We start from the raw sequence: 19,313 nt of genomic DNA, 5'->3' as shown, positions 1-19,313 counted from the left end.
TTTCACTTGTTAACCGTCTGCAAATATTGTGTGAGCCAGTCTCTTCAGATCCAGGACAGCCTGGAACGGCCCTGCCTGCCCCCAAAAAAGCTTCCAAATTGCTTTAACAGAAAGACTTTAGCCTGAGTATTCCAGCAAGCTCTATTTTTATTTTTAGAAGACATAGTCCTTGCTTAGTGACCAAACCTATGACAGAACTCCCCAGAGATACTTATAACCCATTTCTAAGTTCCAATGGCTACAATCCCTATATAATCAATGGCTCATATTTACAGCTGTTTGCAGCATCGCAACTCCCATTTTCAATGTTTTTAACTAATTTACTTCTGGTTTCTGGCAAAACAAACACTTGGGTATAATAGATTCACTTGTCTACTGCATCTGCTTAATGACCATTACTAAAAAAAAAGTCATAAAATTGGGCATGATCATGTGGTGACCTTAACAAGCACCATAACTTATAACTGTAATTCCAGTCATAAAGTGAGGAATACCTGTATATAGCAGAAGCAGCTCTGCATTTGCTGAGCCGCCAAAAACTCCAGTTGTGGCCCTGGGTGGCAGGTTAGCCAGCCCCACACACTTCCTGTAGCAAGCAGAGTCATGCCACACAGTCACAATGTGAAAGTCTTTTATTGATTAAAAGTCAAGAGTTCGGGACCCAATCTCACCTTGCACAGGTGAGGAAAGAAGGAGGAAACACTTCAGGCAGTTCAGTTGCAGAAAGAAATTTTTGGTGGCAAGGACCTCACCAGCTGGAAGCTCCCTGCCCCTAGAAAACACAGAGATCAGGGAGAAGGAAGGATCCAGTCTGGTAAGTCAAATGTTCTTGGCAAAGGCAAGCCTAAAGTGCTGAGTTTGGATTTTCATCTGGATTAGGAAAATTTAGGCTTAACTAAAGTAAGAGGGTTGATTCTAATTTCCTAACTCCCATATCATTTTTCAGATCTTGATCCTTTTCCCCAGAGCTACAAAATGAGGAATGACGCATCGGATGTTAGGACTCACTCATATCTAATTTCAACAGGTCCTTAGATCCAGCTAATATTTTTCCCTTTTCTATTAAATTTGAACCCAGCATTCATCAACCTCAGACTATGCTGCTATAAAACCAGAGAATGTTCTCTGTGTGTTGCCCCCAAGCATGGGAGGTATTTTCCCAAGCTCCACCATGCTCCGAAGTCCTTCCTTTGCCCCTTTCCCTCATGGAGCAGGTTGGCTGCATAGAACCCCCTGGATGCGAACGCTGGTCTCCTTGGGCCCCAACAGGATCATCATCTCAGCAACGCTGGGCCCGTCCTGAAATGGAAGTGGCGGTTAACACATAGGGCAGGGCAGGGCAGGGCAGGGCAAGGCAGTTCTCCTCAGCCAAACTCAGAACAGGGGAGACTTGCCTGCAGGCCACTAAGGGAGAAGCGGAGGAGCTTCATCATGCTGCTGTACTTGGTGCCACTTATCTGCTTGTGCAGCTGCCTCAGTTGCTGACCAAGTTCTTCAGGTCTCTGAGTCACTGGCCCTTCCAGCAGCCTTCAGGAGGAGGAGGAGGAGACGACACAGTCAAACCAGAGCAGGCTGAGGACTGAACCAGAAGAGAAGCTGGCCCAGCTGGTCAGCCACATTCCTGAGAACCTGACCTTTCAATGGAGAGGACCTCCATGGGGCTCTTTTCAGAAAGCCTTGGATCAATAGCAGAAATGCTTGCTGATGGATCCCATCTGACGCTTTGAATGACTAAATCTGAATCTGGCATCTGCAGCATCTGGAGACCATTTGCATGGCACAAACTCAAGCTGCTTGCTTATCTGGCACTTTTCTGGCAGTTAGTGAAACTTTCATTCCATGACAATAATCACCAGAGAGATGTCATCACAACAATCTGAATTTCTTTCACATGGTGTTTGTATTCAAATGGGAGAACCAATAAAATTTACCCAGCAGGGAAAATGCTCATTTTCACGTGGGGATGTTTATGAAAAAGGCAAGTAGGAATTTCTCCCCCCAAACAGACAAGATTCCCCACCAAGACAAGTAGCCAGTTTACCTGAGGACCCCCCTTCCTATCTGGTCTGCCTCAGTGGAGAGAGTCTGCAGCTTCTCCGAAGACACAGAGGGGCGGATCCACAAGAAAGCATAGCTGGGGGACACCAAGTCCTTCAGGCGGCTAATGTGGCCCTAAGGAAGGAGGAGTTCTGAGAAGCAGAGCCCAGGAGGGGGGGGAGAGCCCCTGCCACCTTCTCCCCGCCATATGCTGTTCCCCTGGGCAGTGTCCTTCAGCTGGTGCTCAGCTCAACTTGCCACAGAAAGCTAATCCTGACAGCACGCAAGCATCACAGCCTGCCCGACTTGCTAGTCAGGGAAGGAATTAAAAAGCCATTTTATCCAAACAGCCCTTAGCTCAGTACAGGATCAGCATGCAGCCTCCCTCCCTCCACCCCAGACTTCACATCTATGGGACCACTGCAGGCACCCAGAGACTCCTCTGAGAACAAACTGCTTCTGACTTACCCTTCTCAGCAAGAGCACCTGCTCAATGTAGCCCTTTTCAAGGACCTCCCTCTCCGGAAGCTGCTTGCCATAGACTTCCTCCACAGCGGCCCGGACCTCTGGCACAAGCTTCTGCCGTAGCCTCTCGTCTCCAATCTGCTGGGCCAGGTGAACCCTAAGCAAAAGAACATACTGAATGCAGGCAAAGACATCATGGGCCTCTTCGCGGAATGAAGCGACAACAACCATTCACATGAACACATGCCACTAACATGGCCCACCACTCCAAACATCCACCCCAGCACAGCCCTCTTGTAATGCAGAGCCCATCCATCGGTTCTTGTCCTGCCTTCGGGTACTTTGGAGATTAGGGAGATCCCCTCTTTTTGTAAGCTGCCCCTCAAACTGCCCAATTTGGCCAAGTCATTTTCTGGATATGCTGACATCTTGGGAAGGTTTGGGGAAAGAAACTGTGATTCCCCCATTACCTCTAGTCAACTTCAAGCAGGAGGGGAAACAAATCACAATGGGAGCAGAAAATACTGAAGAGGGAGCTAGAGGGCAACAGATGCCTGCCTGCCCCTTCATTTTCTCTACCTGTTGAATTCTGGCAGTTTCTTCAAATCCAGGAGGGCCGAGTGCCTTTCGATCCTGCTCAGATCAAACTCATCAATCAGCTCCTTTAGTGTTCGTCCTATTCTATTTTCTGCAAAACAGATCAAGAAGCTGCTGGGCTTCTCCTCACACATATCTGATTTCTATAATCCCCCCTTGTGGCCTTTGTGGGACTGAGGGTCAGCAGGTAGACTCCCAGATGGAGCCAGGTAACCACTTATGAGGAGCGGCAGTAGCTGAGAAGGGGCCAAGGGCAGGCAAGGAAGGGAGATACAAAGTGCTTGCGGAGCGAATGGGATAATATACCAGCTCTTGTGACAGTCCGTGCCACAGTTAAAAAGGAAGACACAAATGGTTCTGAAAATACAGACGTTCACCTTCCTTCCCCTGTGTGAGGCGACTACATTACCTGCAAACCCTGAGCCAGAGTGTGTCATGAGATCCAGGAGGGTGGCTGGCAAATAGCCATCTTGCGCAAACTCCTCCACAAAAACATGCCCTTGTCTCTTGGAGAGTTTGCTGCCATCTTCGTTCAGGAGCAGTGGAAGGTGCCCAAAATGAGGCGGCTCCCAGCCAAAGGCCCTGTAGAGGAGGAGGTGTTTGGAAGTGGAGGTGAGCCATTCAACTCCACGCAGAACGTGGCTGATCTCCATTAGGTGATCGTCCACCACATTGGCCAGGTGATAGGTTGGAAAGCCATCGCTCTTCAGAATCACTGGATCGCCTTCCACACTGGCTACTTCGTGCCTGCTCCACCCATGGATTAGATCGCAAAAAGGGTCCGTCTGCTCTTCCAGGTGAAAACGCACCACATAGTCAATGCCTTGAGATATCTTCTCAGCAACCTCCTTGGGATTTAGGTGACGACACCTGTTGTCATACCTATAGAGGGGGAAAAACTAGAGAGTATCAACTCTGCAAAACTAAAGTTACTCCTGTTTGTTTAAGTTAGCCTCCTCTTCCAACCACAGGTAAAAAGGGGGTCCCTGCAGATTTTACTCCGCTAGTCATTGCCGACTTTAGGGGACAGTGTTCATCTCTGTTTCACCAACCACAGGAGAAAGCAAGAATTTAAGAATTTGATGCTGAAGTTTAGACTCACTACATCAACAGTTCTCACCTTGGAGTTTGCTGACTGCGCAGTGCTTCTTTCTTTAATAATTCCAGGCGCTGGGGAGTGCAGAAACAGCAGTAGGCAGCCCCTTTCTCAAGAAGCAGGTCTGTGTATTTCTTATATAGGTCACATCGTAGGGATTGTTGGTAAGGGGCAGTAGGGCCTCCCCGGCGAGGGCTCTCATCCGGTGGCAGGCCTGCAGGCAGGCAACAACTATGACCAAGACAAAGTGACGACCAAAACCACAATCCAGCTCAATCCATGTGCCTCTTCACCCTCAATGTAAGCTACAGAAGTGCTGCAGTTGGAGGCACAGCCACTGGTATGCTAAAAGTTTCCACATTTCATTCTCAGGAGGCTGAGGGGCTAAAGGTTGATCACACTCCTAAGGTCTCTTTACGCAAAGAATTACAGAGACCCTGGAAGAAGCAGCCACAAGTAAGACTTCAAGGAAGGCTACAAGCATCCCGCAGGAATTTTCCCAACACAGGCTGATCAGGAGCAGGAAGGACAGCTCTCTGTACTCCAGAGATCACTGCATAGCGTTCAAATATGCACCAATAGGCTTTAGGAAGCTGCAGAGTTCCTATTGCTGATATGGGGGTTAAACCTCCAATAGGACTAGAAACAGGGGCTGGAGGGACCATTACTGCAGGGAGGTTACTGAGCCAAGAACAGAATCCACATTCTCTACACTGGCAGAACCTCTACCTCTAATATGTGCAAAGTAGATCTGGATCAGGGACAGCCCCTTTGCAGCCACGTGTAACCCCTTCCCCCCAACATTTCTCAAGCCCCTAGAGATGAAGGCGGGCAACACACTGGCAGAAAAATATTGCCAAAATGATAGCGAAAGACAAGGCTTTTAAAAGAGACCAAAATAAATAAATCCCCACCCCAGGCACACCTGATCCCTTTCAACAGGCTCTGGCCCTTACCTGCCCACTCCAATGCATCTTCTATGCTTTGAGAAGCTGCCGATACCACACGGCTTTGATCGGTGTCTTCCAGTCGAAGGATAAAACTGCCTCGGTGTTTTCGGGCAAAAATATAGTTGTACAGAGCAGTCCGGAGCCCCCCCAAATGTAGAAACCCTGTTCATAGTAGACAGAGAGCTCAGAGGAAATGGGCAGATCAGCACAATGACCCCTGTGAGGGGAAGCTGAGCAGGCAGAGTGTGGGTGAGAGAAAGCACAGCTCAGATTCCAAGGAAAGCACCCTCTTTCTGAAATCCCAGGGGAAGCACCTTGGCCCTGGGGTCTGAAAGGAACCTGCACTGAGGGAGGCCAAGCCCCTCCACCCTTATGCACGGATTATGCATCCTGGGGGCTGGGGAAGGTTTTTTAAAGGGAGGGAATGAGGCTCTCTTGGGAGCTTTTGGGAAAAGGAGGGAAGAGAATAACTGGCCCAGGTGCACAGCCTCCAATTATAAAGGGCAGGTGGGAGAGGTCCAGCGGCCTGGGCTGCTCTGTCCCTTTAAGAGCACCTCAGTCAGCCCAGGGGCTATAAAAGCTGGCGGAGGAGAAGGAGAAGCAGCAGCGGGTGGGTGCACTTGTGCACCTGAAGGGGCCGAAGGTAAAACGGAAGGGTTCCTGCCCTACAAAAGCGGGGCTTCCGGAGGAAGCTGGTGGGGACGACAGGAGTTGCAGGAGGAGGCCTGGGGAAGAGGGGGACGCTCAACAGTGAGTGACAGCCTTGGGAGACCGGGGGGGGGGCTGCCTCCGCCGGGTGTGGGAGCTCCAGGGGAAAGAGCCCCGGCGGGGGGAGCGGAGTCCAGGGAGGCGATAAGCGAGCTGCTCTTTGAGGGGGGAGGCCAGGACGGAGAACTCGGGAGAAAACGGGGCCTCCAGGGCAACGGAGCCCTCCTGCAAAACACACACGACCCCTTCTCCCAGGGAGGCCCTCCCTGAGTGCAGCCTGAGACCGCCCCCCAAAGGAAGGGCCCACCGTAGGCCACGCCCAGAGCCCCCTCCTCCTCCCGGGAGACTCACCGGTGGGGCTGGGCGCAAACCTCACCCGGACGGCACGCGCCGCCCCGCCCGCCGCCATCAGTGGAAGCCCCGCCCCCAAGCGGGCCCTAGCCTATCGGCGGCGACGAAAGAAGGGCGAACTGCCCCGGGTTGCTTCCTCCACGCTTCCGCTCTCCCCTCCCCCGCGCCCAGTCAGTGGAACTCGCGGCCTCCCCAAGCGCAGGAGCGGGAATTTCCCGAGGCGGACTCCGACCAGGGCGGCGCGGCGGACCAAGACGCGGGACGCCCCGAAAGTCTTGCGTGCCCCTGCTCCCCAGGCGGCTGGCAGCGTGAGACTCCGCCCCCGCAGCCGGTGGGCGGGATCCTCCGCCGGGGCCCGCCCCTCGGCCGGAAGGCGCGTCCACGGTGGCCACCGAGGGCCAATCGCGGCGCCCTTCCCGACTCACCCCGCGGCCGGGCTGTACACAATCATCATGGCCGCCACCTCCGCCTCCCCCGGTGCGCGTGAGAGAGAGAAGGGGGGGGAGAGAGAAAGACAAGGAGAGCCGCTGCTTTGTCCCGGCGGCGCGCGAGGCGGGGGTCCGGGGCGGATGGGGGCTGCGGTCATGGCGCCTCGGCGGAGGCCGCCCGTCCCCGTGCCCGGCTGCGCCGTCGAGGGGAACCTCCGGCCTGCAGGGGCTTTGTGCGAGTCCCGGCCGTGCAGCGCCTTGCCCGGCTGCGGGGGGGGGGGCGGGCTGGGGTGGGCCGCGCAGGGAGCCCCGGGAGGAGCCCTTGGGGCGCGGGCGAGGCCGGGGATCGCAGGTGCCGCCTGGCTCGCGGTTCTATCGCCGTTTGTCTTGCCTTTTCGCAGACTCGGAGGAAGCCTGCATGGACGCGGAAGTGCGGAACCCGCCCGTGGGCTGCCGAGGCGAAGAGGAGAACGGCTCGCTGGCTGCCGCGAAGGCCTCGGAGGCCGACGAGCCCGACAGCGAGACCTCCGACCTGGAGGCTTCGGTGAGCAACGGGGGCGAAGCCGAGATGGAAAAGGAGCTCGTGGAGCTGAAGATTATCTGGAACAAGAACAAGTACGACCTCAAGTTCCCCCTGGACAGCACAGGAGCAGACCTGAAGCTGAAGATCCACTCGCTGACAGGTGAGACACGGCCTCTTGTCCCCTGGAGAAGTAGCTCGGCCTGAGACCCGGGGTTAAGCCTCCCTCTTGGTTTCCCCTCTGGTAGGCCTCCCACCCGCCATGCAAAAGGTCATGTTTAAAGGACTGCTCCCAGAGGAAAAAACCTTGCGAGAAATTAAAGTCATCAGTGGAGCCAAAATCATGGTGGTGGGCTCGACCATCAATGACGTCTTGGCAGTCAACACACCAAAAGATGCAGCTCAGCAGGAAGTGAAGTCCGAAGAAGCCAAGAAGGAGCCCCTCTGCAGACAAAAGGTCAGTCGGAGCCAGCAGCTGGGATGGATGGGTTTGAACCGGCTTTTAACTTCCCAGAAAAGGTAAACTCTTTTGAACCGTGGATCTGTTGGAAGAACGCTTTATATTTTGTTACACTAAAGCTTTTGCTTTGATGTTGTTTTTCATTAACGCTCCAATTTTAAGATGGGTGGAAGCAATCCTAACAGCCAATTCATTTCCTGCCAGCATTTTCCTGGACACGGCACTCTAACTTTAACTTGTAAAGAATCCCCAGATTGGCAAATCTAATTCAGTAATGCTTTTTGGTCACCAAATGTGCTGCTTCTTATTTAATTGCCCAGTTGGCATGAGATGTTTTCAGTCAGTAGTTCTGTCATTTAGTAGACTCTGAACTGGGGATATTTTGAGGGGGATAGCTCATGCTTTTATGCCTCATCCTTTATAGGTAGATGGTGCTGGGTGATTCGTTCACCATATTCCAAAAGGGTAGGGCAACAATTCTTTTCTGAAATTCTGCCAGTTAATGTTGCCAGCGATGAGCAAAACAGCCTGTTTCCCAGATAAAGCATTTTCTTGTAATCCTATCTTTTCCCCCTTGCTGTTATTTTTTGCCATCTCACTGACTTGTTTACAGGTGATATACAAGGTTTCATTTTTTTTAACTATTAAGCAATTGAGCACACGCAGGCAGATTATTTTAAACTTTCCAAAGCCTTTGGTTGGTTCACCAGAAGTTATTTATAGCTGCTCTACTTACTTTTGTTGGCTCCTGTTATTGCCTTGGATTTTTGTCAGTGCTGACACTGCTAATATTTCCCATGATTTATCACCTCTTGGTATTACCACCTTCCCACTTGCTGTTCTTGTCACTGAGTTTAGCCGTTCTTACCGCCACCATTCAATGGCTGGTTTTAGTTTCTTTCGGCAAATCCAACCACCTTGATCCTACAATGATAGAACTCTGTAGCTGCAGTAAACCAGAGTGCATTTAGACGGATGTTCCAGATGTTTTGATCTCCATTCAGAGATTCTGCGAGCACCTGCATCAAGATTGTTGTGCAGTGCAACAAGTTACAAAATTTTGAGAATGGAGGTTACAGCTTGGCTTGCAGTCTCCAGCTCTGTGAGCACATAGTGAGGTATGCATTGGCCAAAGTAAGAACTCATTCCTTCCACTCATCCTTCGATTTTAAAAGTTACCTGTCCCATCTAGATTTTTTGTGTAACTTCAGCCAGATTGTTTGTTGGGAAAATGTGAATTCTGCTCCCTAAAGAAGAAATGCTGATACAATACGAACACTTTGGTGTCTTTTAATCAGCATCTGTTTGCAGCTTATTATTTGTAGGGTGCTATTTTCTGAGTGAAGGTTGTGCATCTCAAGACTTTTTAGATTTCTCATTAATATGCTGGCAAGTAAGCAAAGCAGAAATCTGGCAAGACTTCTGTCGTTCTTTGGTTAATTTATATTTCTGCTTTACAGCAACATAGGAAAGTCTTGGATAAAGGGAAGCCTGAAGATGTCATGCCTTCTGTCAAGGGCGTCCAGGTAAGAAACAAGAGTTGAAGGTCCAGAGATTGTTCTTATTGATAGACACTGTAAAGAAAATATTGTGTTTTTCCTTGTACTGTAAGTTGCTTTGTTCATAGACAACTTGTGTCTCAACCTCTCTAGGAGCGTCTGCCAACTGTTCCTTTATCGGGAATGTACAACAAGTCAGGTGGAAAAGTACGGCTAACCTTTAAACTTGAACAAGATCAGCTCTGGATTGGCACTAAAGGTGCGTGCCCAAGTTGTGTGATTGTTCAAATCTGAAAGTTTAGCTTTGTGTGATAACAGTACTTTGTGATTTCTGGGTTATTGTGTCTGAGCTGGTGAGATTAACTAAATCTTATTCACCTGTGAATTAAGCCAATATAAGTTGCTCCATTTTGATTTGTGAGCAATGCCTGAAGGTTAAAGAGCCAAAACATTTATGACAGGAGGATCTTTAGCTGCCCTTCAACTGGATGTTTTTAGGGCAAAAGTTTCCAGTTCTAAAAAACAGGAGAGCAGCCTTAAGACAGGATGGAGCTCTCTGACCCTGCTGTGTGCCACTTGAACCCGTAGCATCAGTCGGTTGAAATGCAAGGGAAAGGCTTGGCAAGCTAAACAAGATGTAATTGTGAAGCTTCTTCCACAAAATATGGAATTTATGGGGCAGTTTTTCACTCTTGATATTTCACTGTAAACAACATACAGAAGAGTCCAGAAGTATTGTTTTACTTATATTTTTTAAACTTTTTGGTGCTGTTAAGCATTACTGCTCTTGCTGATCGTTTTTTAAGAGCAAATACTGTTAATTTTAAATGCTTCTGAAATAATTATGCAAGCTTAATTCTGGTCTGGTAGCATATATTCTACAATACAGGTAGTCCTCAACAAGACCACAATTAAATTAGAAAAGGGTTTTTTTAAGGGTTTGAATCAATTGGTTTTGAAATTTGTTTGGCAGGGAAGAAAAACTCAAAACTATGCAAAACACTAAGGAAAAAGGAGGATTTGGCATACCAGATTGGGAACTTTATTATACTGTGGCCACCCTAACATGGTTAAAAGAATGGATAATGTTGAGAAATAAAAGATTGCTCAAATTGGAAGGTCATGACCTCCAAGCAGGATGGCATGCCTTCCTTTGGTATGAAAAAGGATCTGCTCACAAATATTTCAATAAGACACTACATCAGACAGTCCCTGTTAATATGGAACAAAATTAAACACGACCACTATACCAAAGCACCCATTTGGCTATCTACAATGGAAGCATACATACACCCAAATTTAATTAATATGGAAAATATAGTTACATATAAAGAGTTATTGAACAGACAGGGGGAGATTAAAACTAGATTAGAATTGGCATCACAAAGGGTACAAGTAGAATGGTGGTCCTATTTACAGATACAATCAAGGTTTGCACAGCATAGGAAGAAGGAAGGTATTGCTAAAGATTACACAATATTTGATAAACTTTTGATAGAGACAGAAAACAAGTTGATCAAAGTGTCTAGATTTTTGTTGGAACACAAATTAGAGGAGGAACATGTCAAAGAATCTATGGTCGCCTGGGCGAAAAGTTTCGGTTATAATGTGGAATTGGCTGAGTGGGAAAAACTTTGGATACTTAATCGGAAACTAACATTGGCTACGGCATATAAAGAAAATCTTTATAAGATGTTCTACAGATGGCATCTCCCTCCAGCACGGCTCTCCAAAATGTTTAAAAATCTGGCCCCAAATTGTTGGAAGTGTAAAAAAACACCAGGCACTTTTTATCATATGTGGTGGATGTGCAGTGAGGCAAAAAAAATACTGGAAAATGATTCAATCATGGTTAGAACGAATGGTGGGAGACTAAATTTTGTTTAAACCACAAATTTTTCTCCTAGGCATAATACCTGAGGGCTTTAAGAAAGATACACTTTATCTAATTATACATGTACTAACTGCAGTATGCATAACTTATGCGCAGTATTGGAAAAAAGAAAATACACCATCAGAGCTAGATGTAATCAGAAAAGTATTGGCCTGTGCGGAAGCAGATAGGCTCACTCTTGAACTTAAAAATAAAGGAGAATCAGAATATTTTGAAGTCTGGAACAGATTTTATGATTGGTATAAGACAAGGTGACAAGACTGGAACAAACTGTATATATTGTGATTGGACAGAAGGATAGACGATGCACTAAGTAGGCTAATAGTTAATAGTTGAGACTAGTATATAACGTGAATGTATGGTCACTTCGACTTTGCGGTACTGCATTGTTTTAAATGTAAAAATAATAAATATTTATATAAGACCACAATTGAGCCCAAAATTTATATTAAGTGAGACAGTTGTTAAGTGAATTTTTCACCATTTTACAACCTTTCTTGCCACAGTTGCTAAGTGAATCACTGCAGTAGTTTAAGTTAGTAACTTGGTGGTTAAATGAATCTGGCTTCCCCAATGACTGCTTGGCAAAAGGAGATCACATGACCTCAGCACACTGCAACCATTTTCCCTAAATGAATTGTTGTAATTTGAGGACTTTGTATATTTAAGAATCTGTTAGCAGCGCCTTCTTGAATTGAGTTGAATTTAAATTGTAGCAAATAAATGTGTCTCATAATGGGATCAATGGGCACAGAATGCTTTGCTCCACTAAGTACAAAATATTTGTACTTTTTTCATAGTACAAAAGCAACTCAAATCTTTTTTGTGTGGTATAGTTTTGGTTTTTTTTTGTTAATGTTACATTGAGCATAGTTCAGTAATTTTGTGTGCTTACTGACACTCCTTTTGAGGCTATCTCTTTGCTTTAAATAAGTGGAGAATACTTTGCTCCAATAAATGCACAATTTGATAACTTTGTTGTCTATTGTTTGTTTAGACTAGAGCAGCAACCTTAAACACTTAAAGAGCCACAAAGGTCCTAACCGGAAGCCCCCTGTTCAATTCTGGAGCTGACTGGAAGTTTGGTTCCCCCACCATTGAGTTTCCACTTAGCGCCACATCCTTTTTCGTCTGCTGACCAGAAGTCCACTTCCCCCACTATAGAGTCGTCTCCTAGCGCTGCATCCTTTTAGCGACCAGCGACAGGGAGCCACAACAGAGGGATGAAAGAGCCACATGTGGCTCCAGAGCCATGGGTTGCTGACTAGAGCTAAACAGTTGCTAATTTGGGTTCTTGCTGAATTCTGAGCCTGGTTGTTCCTACATCCATTTCTGTTAACCAATGTAGATAACATCCTCAGTACAAGGGAGAGTGAAGATTGCGGGTGGATTATTTGAAGAGTATTTCATGCTTAACATTCCTTTGTTCAGTGACTCATCCCTGAAGTTCTGGACATTGCAGTATGCCTGTGGTGGTCATGTGAACAAACTCCAGCCCACCTAGGACCACCGTTTGACCAGCCTCTTAACTGGTGTCATCAGCTGCCCCACCACACCACACACGGCATCTCTTCTGTGCCCGCCAAGGCCTTTCTCACCAGGCTTCTTTAGCACCAGCATGGCTGGGCCTCCTTTTACCTGCCAGGCTTCTTTTTCCAAAAGACAGCTCTGGGCAGGGTGCCAACGGAGGTCCTGCCCAGGCAGGGTGTGAGAGAAGCCCCGGCTGCACCAGTACAAAAGAAGGAGCCAATCGGTACATAGTGGTGTGCAGTATAGCCAGGCGAGGTGGCATGTAGGGCTGGGCAGCTGGTGGCAATGAGAAGGCAGGTGGCCAAAAGGGCAGAGATAGCAATAGCACTTAAACTTATATGCCACTCTATAGTGCTTTGCAGCACACTCTGAGTGGTTTACAATGCCAGCACATTGCACCCAGCAATCTGGGTCCTCATTTTACCAATCTTAGAAGGATGGAAGTTTGAGTCAACTTTGAGCTGGTCAGGATTGAACCCCAGACTGAGATCAGAGTTTACCTGCTATCTACGTTCTAACCAGTGCACCACCATGGTGGGGTAGCTCAAGAGGAGGCAGTCCCTTGTCATACCAAGGCTCAAAGCTGAGAAGAGACCAAGCCAGTAATGGCGTGGATCAGGGTGTGCCCTCACCTAACAACCTGTGGGATTTGTTAACTGAGGGCTACCTCTAGTATCTTATCTTGACAATCTTAGTTGGGGATGTTCTGCTGTCAAGGAAGAAATCACTGAGCAAGGCCAATTGGTAAACACCGACCTTCCATGCGCTGAAGATATTACCTAACCTGGTGATAAATGTTGGGGAAAATTACTAAGACCAGAATATGTAAACCTTGACGTAGATACTAGTTACTATTGGAGTTGATCCTTTATCCAGCCATAGGCCACATGTCCAGTAAGACAAGAGGGAGGAAAAGATTTAATGATGGTATTCTTACTTTGTCCTTTGAAGATAAGCTTGGTGACTGGGAGGGGAGAATATGGGGATATATGGAACATCAGTTATCCAAACGTTTCTATTTTTCCATGTAGAAAGAACAGAAAAGTTACCCATGGGCTCCATCAAGAACGTGGTGAGCGAACCCATTGAAGGGCATGAAGATTATCATATGATGGTAAGTGGTTTCGGCTGAGAATCAATGCTTTCCCATGGGGAAAGGCAGTCTGCTTTAGGGGCTCCAGCAGAGTTTATGCATGGAGGCAGCAGCTCTTTATATCAGGGATGGCTTGGTCCCTCAACAAGCCAGGACATTAACAACTTTAAAATGTTTAAGTAAAGCTAGTTGGGTCTTTTCTGCTTCTTTGCAACAATCATTCTTGGCAGTTAGCTCTCGCCTTCAGTTTCACTCTTCCCCCATCTGCAGTCATCCCAAGTCCCAGATCATCCGACCTTCAGGTGACTTGGTCTCCAGCTGCTGCTGCTGAATGCCAGATCAGCCTGTGCTGGGCCTCTGTCGTCTATTATTGTGTTGCTTTGAATGTTTCACCAAGGCCTGGAGGAGCACAGAAGAGGCTTTGGGTTAGCAGCAGCCTCATGCCAAGGCTGGGGCAGGGGTGGAGTATGTGGATGGATTCTAGAGGAATTGTGACCCTCCCAAAATCCAATATGAGACCTTCCTATCAGTCAGGATTGTTGCTCTGGTCTTGGCTGCCTACTACTCTGCACCTTCCCTGCGCAAGGCTGGGCTGCTGCTGGAGACTCCTGAACCTTGGAGACCGAGTGATTTGCCTCCACTCAGTGCAGAATCTGAAGTGCCCCAGGAATTCACGGCTAGTGTGATAACCATGAATGGAACTCAGATCACGAAGCACCCGGCACACCATGGTGGACACACCCTGCATCTTCCTTTCTTTTTTTGTCTTGTGGGAGTTGCAACTTGATCTGCTGAAGGAAGCCAATGCAATGTCTGCTCTTGGTGGTGGTTGTGGTTGTCTGGAAGGTTTTTGAATTGTCAGGTGCCGGATGCATCCAGTTAATACCTTGACTGTGTGGGGGGAGTTTTCTGAGGGGCACTTTGACCACAGCCTGATGCTTCACTTGAAATGAAGTTAACAAAAGACAGGATTGCATCCTCTTATATGCCTGTCTTAGGGGCTCCCTTGGCTTTCTGAAGAGGCCCAGAAAATGAGCAGCAGCAGGACACCGAGGCCGTTGCTGAGGAAAGACGAGGACCAAACCAGACTGGCTCCATTGTGGCAATAGGAGTAGGAGAACTTGATTTTTTTCCCTGCTCCTCTTGTGTCCGCCGAGTGCTGTTTAGCAGCCTGGCTGAGAGTGAGCTGAACTTTCTCTGGGAGGAGGATGTCGGAGCCATTCCTTGTGGGCCACTGTGAGCATCCTGATAGGCAGCTGAAGGGTAAAATTCCTCAGATCTGCTCCAAACTGGACTCCAGCCAGGCAGGTTCTTTTGGACGGGCCCTTTATCTGGGAAGAGTTTTGTTCCTTGAGCCTTGAGGAAGAGTTTCCCAGAGTTGTTAGGGCAGTTGCCTGTGTGACAGATCCATGTCCCTCTTGCCTGGCAAGGACATCAGAAGGAAATGGGTTGCTGTAGAGGCTTCTTCCTTGAGGGAAGGGGTAGGGTCCCCCCCCCCCCTGCTTAAGAAGTAATCAGTGGATACAGAGATGGTGGACAATTTCCACCTACTCTCCCACTTCCTCTTTTGAGGAGAGTGTGTGGAGAAGATGGTTGAGCTGAAGTTCCAGAGAATCCTGGAAGAAGAAGATTGCCTGGAATCTTTTCAGCATTGACTGCAAGTGTGGAAGATCTCCGGCAGAGCCAGGGGAGAGGCAGTGCGACTCTTCCGGACGTCTGAGCAGCCTTGATTGTGACAGCCTTCTGGACCGACTTCGGAGCTTGGGAGGGGCCCTGTTCTGCAGTGGCTTTTCTTCTGTCTCCTAGGTCGGTGCGTGGAAGCTGTAGAAGCGAGAGAGCAAAGCTTAAGCCGCCTCAGAGATCGGTGTCCTCCCCTCTCTTATTTAAGATCTGCATGGGATTGCTGGGAAAGATCATCTAAAGGCAAAGGTTGAGTGTCCAAACTACGCTGATGAATCCCAGTTATCCCCCCTGACCTCCTGGCCGCCCAGGGGCAGCGTCGCAGGGGCTGGAGGCTGTGAGGGGCTTTGAGTTGGAAGATCAGGTGTGTCTGAGAAAGTGTCAGATTTTGTTCTCAAGAGGGCGGTGCTTCCCCAGCGCACAAATGACGCAAAATTGGGGTTTGGGGGTTCCTCTTGGACTTGAAAGAAGAGCAGTGGCAGCTGTAGCCAGATTTTGCCCAGATCCATCTTATTGTTGTCATTCATAACATAAGTCACCTCCTATTTGGACCACAATCGAGACCAGAATCTTTGGTATTGAGAGATGAAGTCATTAAGTGAGATATCATCTGACTGCTTCAGTGGTGGGTTCCAGATCCTGTTCCAACCAGTATGGTTGGAACGGGCCCAGCAGAATCCACATGGACATGTGCACAGTATGCTCACGCGTCTTAGTGCCTCCGTGACGCTCCAGCTGCTCGGCGGAGTGTCGTGCAGGCACTGTACGTGCCGTGTGAATGTGCAGAAGTGCCAAAGACTTAAAAGATCGGTAAGGAGCTCGGGCGGGTAGGCCCTCCAGAGCACCATACCGGAACGGTATCCGGTGCTCCGGGCAGGCTCCGGTACACCCATACCAGGTCGTACCGCCTGAAACCCACCCCTGGATTGCTTCAGTCAACAAGCACAATGTAAAACGATTCCCCAGGACGTTAGGTGGAAGAAGCAAAGGAGCTGCCTGTCGCAGGGGCTCTGGAGGGCTAGGTTCCTCTGCCAAGCAGCCCTTTTGCTCTCGGGAGGCTGGCTGAAGAAGTCTTGGCCTCACGGGGCATTTGCAGACAAGTCCCTGCTGCAGATGCTCTATGCCAAAATCCTGCTTCAGGCAGCCCCCCCTCCCCTCCCCTGGGGAACCAGCAAACTGGCATCAGCTTGCAATCTTCCCTCTTGGCTTCCACAGTGAATATCTGGGAAAGCCAGTTGTGAAGAGTGGAACTGGCAATCACACAACCAAAAGGCACTTGGCAAACCAAAGTGAGAAAGAAGAGGTTGCCAAGTGCCCAGAATCACCGCAGTCACAGGACCGTAACTTCAGGCTCATAAATCCCTTCGTTCGGTGGCATCATAATTTCAAATGGTTGCTGAGTGGTTAAACAGGTCTGCCTGTTCTGAAGTTGCTCTAGAGGAAGACTGCTTGGTGCTCCCAATTGATCCGGAAGGCAGCTGCACAGGGATGGATTGCAAGGGTCCTCTTCTCGATCTCTGGACTCCTCATCTGCAAAGCCCTGCCTTGGATCTGGACACTTTCTGGGGCTCTCTACTTGTCTGCCTGTCCTATCAGAGTGAGCAGGGTGGGTGTGGTTGGGTCCCATCTACAGAACAACAGCATTTTGGGCGGCTTCTCTGTGCTGCTGCTCCTGCCCCAAAGAATAGCTCCCTCCCTGGGGCTGGGCTGTTTCCCACTCTGTTGATCTTCAGGAAAGCTTTAAAAGTGGCTTTTTGAAGCAACCACCCTATATATATATAGAACAACTACAACAATTGCAATGAACTGCCTATATATATGTATATGTATATGTATGTATGTGTGTGTATATATATATATATGTATATGTGTATATATATATATGTGTGTGTGTGTGTGTGTGTGTGTGTGTGTGTGTGTTTTATTTATGCTGATAAGGATATGGCTAGCTGATGAGAGCTAAATAGCTTGAAATAGATCTATACTAGTCTTCCTTTATTTATTTATCAGCACAAATAAAAAACACAAATATAACAAAGGCAACAGTAAAAATATTGGGTTTCTGTCGTGATGGACTCTTGTGACGAGCCGATTGACAGATGATGGAAGCAGTTAGCTTCCTCCCATAATTGGGGCTTACCAGGGGTTGTGACACTATATGTGTGTGTGTGTGTGTGTGTGTGTGTGTGTGTATGTGTATATATGTGTATATGTATATATGTATATATATGTGTATGTATATATGTGTATGTATGTATGTATGTATGTATGTATGCATATATGTATATATATGTGTATATATAGGCAGTTCATTGCAATTGTTGTAGTTGTTCCTGTATTTCTAGCCGGGTTTTCCGTGCTGCTTTTAACCCCTCGTATCCTGCTTTGAGTTCCTTCAGTTAGGTGGCCCTATAAATCAAAGAAATGAATCCATTTATAGAAAACAATTACCCGATTCTAGGTCTCTTGGCATTATTAACATCCTCCTTTGTGCCTTTTCTGCCATCCCTCCGTGCTGTTTTATGGAGGAGCAGAACACGAACTTCACCTCAGGGGGCTTTTTATCCCATCAGCCCCCCTCCCCCAGCAGGGCTGATGGGTAGTCTTGCATCTGGGGGAATCGGAGCCCTGCAATTACCGCTTCCTCTCCATTGCACCTCAGTGGTAACTACTTGGGTCCAAACTCTGGTTTGTTAAGGTAGCTAGATTGCAAGCCAGCTTCAGCCTGTGGATGCAGTCCCGGTTTGAAGAGCAATCTCGGTTCCCTAATCGGCCAGTTCAAACAAAGCAGCAGCACCTGTGGCCTGGAGGAATTGGCAACCAGACTGCCGGATCCATGGGGAGTAGAAAGCTGCTTCCTCAGGGCTCCTTGAAGGGCAGCTATGGGGCAGCTGAAAGTCCGCCAGCCTTTGAGTGGGAAAGGGGGGGGCTCAAACTTCCGGGGGGGGGGACGACGACTAGAACTGAGACTGTTGCTTTACTGCTCTAATGTTTGGCTTATATCGTTGGACTCCAGGTAAGAGTTTCTGACATAAAACCCTTGATTCTAAAACTGTTTGTAAATACAGATCTCCCCTGTGAGGGGCCTGACACTGACTTCCTTTGAAGGAAGTGATGGTGACTCATGGGTTTTCCTTCCTCCTCCTCCTCCCTCCCTTAGGCTTTCCAGTTGGGTCCCACAGAAGCATCTTACTACTGGGTGTACTGGGTGCCCACTCAGTACGTGGATGCAATCAAGGACACGGTGCTAGGGAAGTGGCAGTACTTTTGAAGGCACGCTCACCTCTGGCATGGAGACGGACTGGGATCTTAAGGACACTGCTGGAAGAGGCCCGGATGGGTGAGGCTCCTAGGACTTCTTGATCCACGCCATCTCGGAGAGGCCTGGGAGAACGCCAGAGGTGGGGATCTCTCGCCATTAGTTCATTTTTAACGTAAAGCAGTGCAGCAGCAGCAGCAGCAGCATCAAGGGCTCTGGTTCTGCGGCAGCTTCAACCGTATTTAAAAAAAAAGCAAATACAAATGGAAATCAATAAATCTTAATTTACAAACCACTGTGTGTAAATACACTTCAACTCTGCAGCTCTTCAGATTTCGACAAAAAACCAAAACAATAGATCACTGTGGATTTTCTACGTGGCTTGGACAAGAGACGAATACTTTCATAATTCTTCATATATAAATACCATTGCTTGGGCTTGTAATTGGGCCTCGGAGAAATAGGTTTTACTCCTCTCTTCTCTTGGAACGTTAATGAAAACTTCAACCATACATAAACTTGGGGGCGTGGGGTTCATAAGCCATTCTCTTCCTTGTCCTTAGGCTTTTGTGACCTTTCTGGTATAGGTAGGGTACAGTTTCCACTCTGGAACAAAAGAGGGTCAGCTCTTTTTGTGGCGAATCGTTTCATATCTGTCATTGGGTGGGAGGGAGAGGTTATGTGGGAAATGTGCCATCAAACCGACATGTTGCTTAGTTGGGTGTGTTTTCCCATGCTTCCCCTCC

The 19,313-nt window shown here is 48.2% G+C and overlaps 2 protein-coding genes across 3 annotated transcripts; one reads left to right on the top strand and one right to left on the bottom strand.

Annotated features, from left to right (window-relative positions):
- Positions 1-617: 617 nt before the first annotated feature.
- Positions 618-6,402, bottom strand: EARS2 (glutamyl-tRNA synthetase 2, mitochondrial). Of its 2 annotated transcripts, XM_014071945.2 has the most exons (9): positions 6,205-6,402; positions 5,152-5,307; positions 4,220-4,409; positions 3,509-3,981; positions 3,082-3,190; positions 2,506-2,659; positions 2,042-2,172; positions 1,395-1,527; positions 618-1,299 (listed from the first exon to the last, which is right to left on the bottom strand). In XM_014071945.2, exons 1-9 carry the CDS (start codon positions 6,260-6,262, stop codon positions 1,204-1,206), a joined length of 1,500 nt encoding a protein of 499 aa, XP_013927420.2. In that variant the 5' UTR covers positions 6,263-6,402; the 3' UTR covers positions 618-1,203. The 2 variants fall into 2 exon arrangements, with proteins under 2 accessions (XP_013927420.2, XP_013927421.2); XM_014071946.2 differs by lacking the exons at positions 4,220-4,409; positions 6,205-6,402 and having other exon boundaries at positions 5,152-6,184.
- A 138-nt stretch (positions 6,403-6,540) lies between these two features.
- UBFD1 (ubiquitin family domain containing 1) lies at positions 6,541-18,860 on the top strand. The gene is made up of 7 exons (XM_014071947.2): positions 6,541-6,681; positions 7,034-7,315; positions 7,401-7,609; positions 9,073-9,138; positions 9,265-9,370; positions 13,567-13,649; positions 18,469-18,860. The coding sequence occupies exons 1-7, from the start codon at positions 6,657-6,659 to the stop codon at positions 18,577-18,579; spliced, it is 882 nt and encodes a 293-aa protein (XP_013927422.2). The 5' UTR covers positions 6,541-6,656; the 3' UTR covers positions 18,580-18,860.
- Positions 18,861-19,313: the final 453 nt, after the last annotated feature.

The sequence above is a fragment of the Thamnophis sirtalis genome, unplaced genomic scaffold, assembly GCF_051295495.1.
Source record: "Thamnophis sirtalis isolate CommonGarterSnake01/CBP01778 unplaced genomic scaffold, rThaSir2_p1.2 scaffold_14, whole genome shotgun sequence".
In the NCBI taxonomy this organism is placed as follows: Eukaryota; Metazoa; Chordata; class Lepidosauria; order Squamata; family Natricidae; genus Thamnophis; species Thamnophis sirtalis.
This window is presented reverse-complemented; position numbering and strand designations above follow the sequence as displayed.

Coding starts and splice junctions, on each gene's coding strand:
- EARS2 (XM_014071945.2), bottom strand. CDS start 6,262: ATGGCGGCGGGCGGGGCGGCGCGTGCCGTCCGGGTGAGGTTTGCGCCC. Junction 1,528..2,041: donor ATAGGAAGGGGGGTCCTCAG/GTAAACTGGCTA, acceptor CTCCTCCTGAAG/GCTGCTGGAAGGGCCAGTGA. Junction 1,300..1,394: donor TCTCCCTTAGTGGCCTGCAG/GCAAGTCTCCCC, acceptor CTTCCATTTCAG/GACGGGCCCAGCGTTGCTGA.
- UBFD1 (XM_014071947.2), top strand. CDS start 6,657: ATGGCCGCCACCTCCGCCTCCCCCG. Junction 6,682..7,033: donor CGCCACCTCCGCCTCCCCCG/GTGCGCGTGAGA, acceptor GCCTTTTCGCAG/ACTCGGAGGAAGCCTGCATG. Junction 9,371..13,566: donor GCTCTGGATTGGCACTAAAG/GTGCGTGCCCAA, acceptor TTTTCCATGTAG/AAAGAACAGAAAAGTTACCC.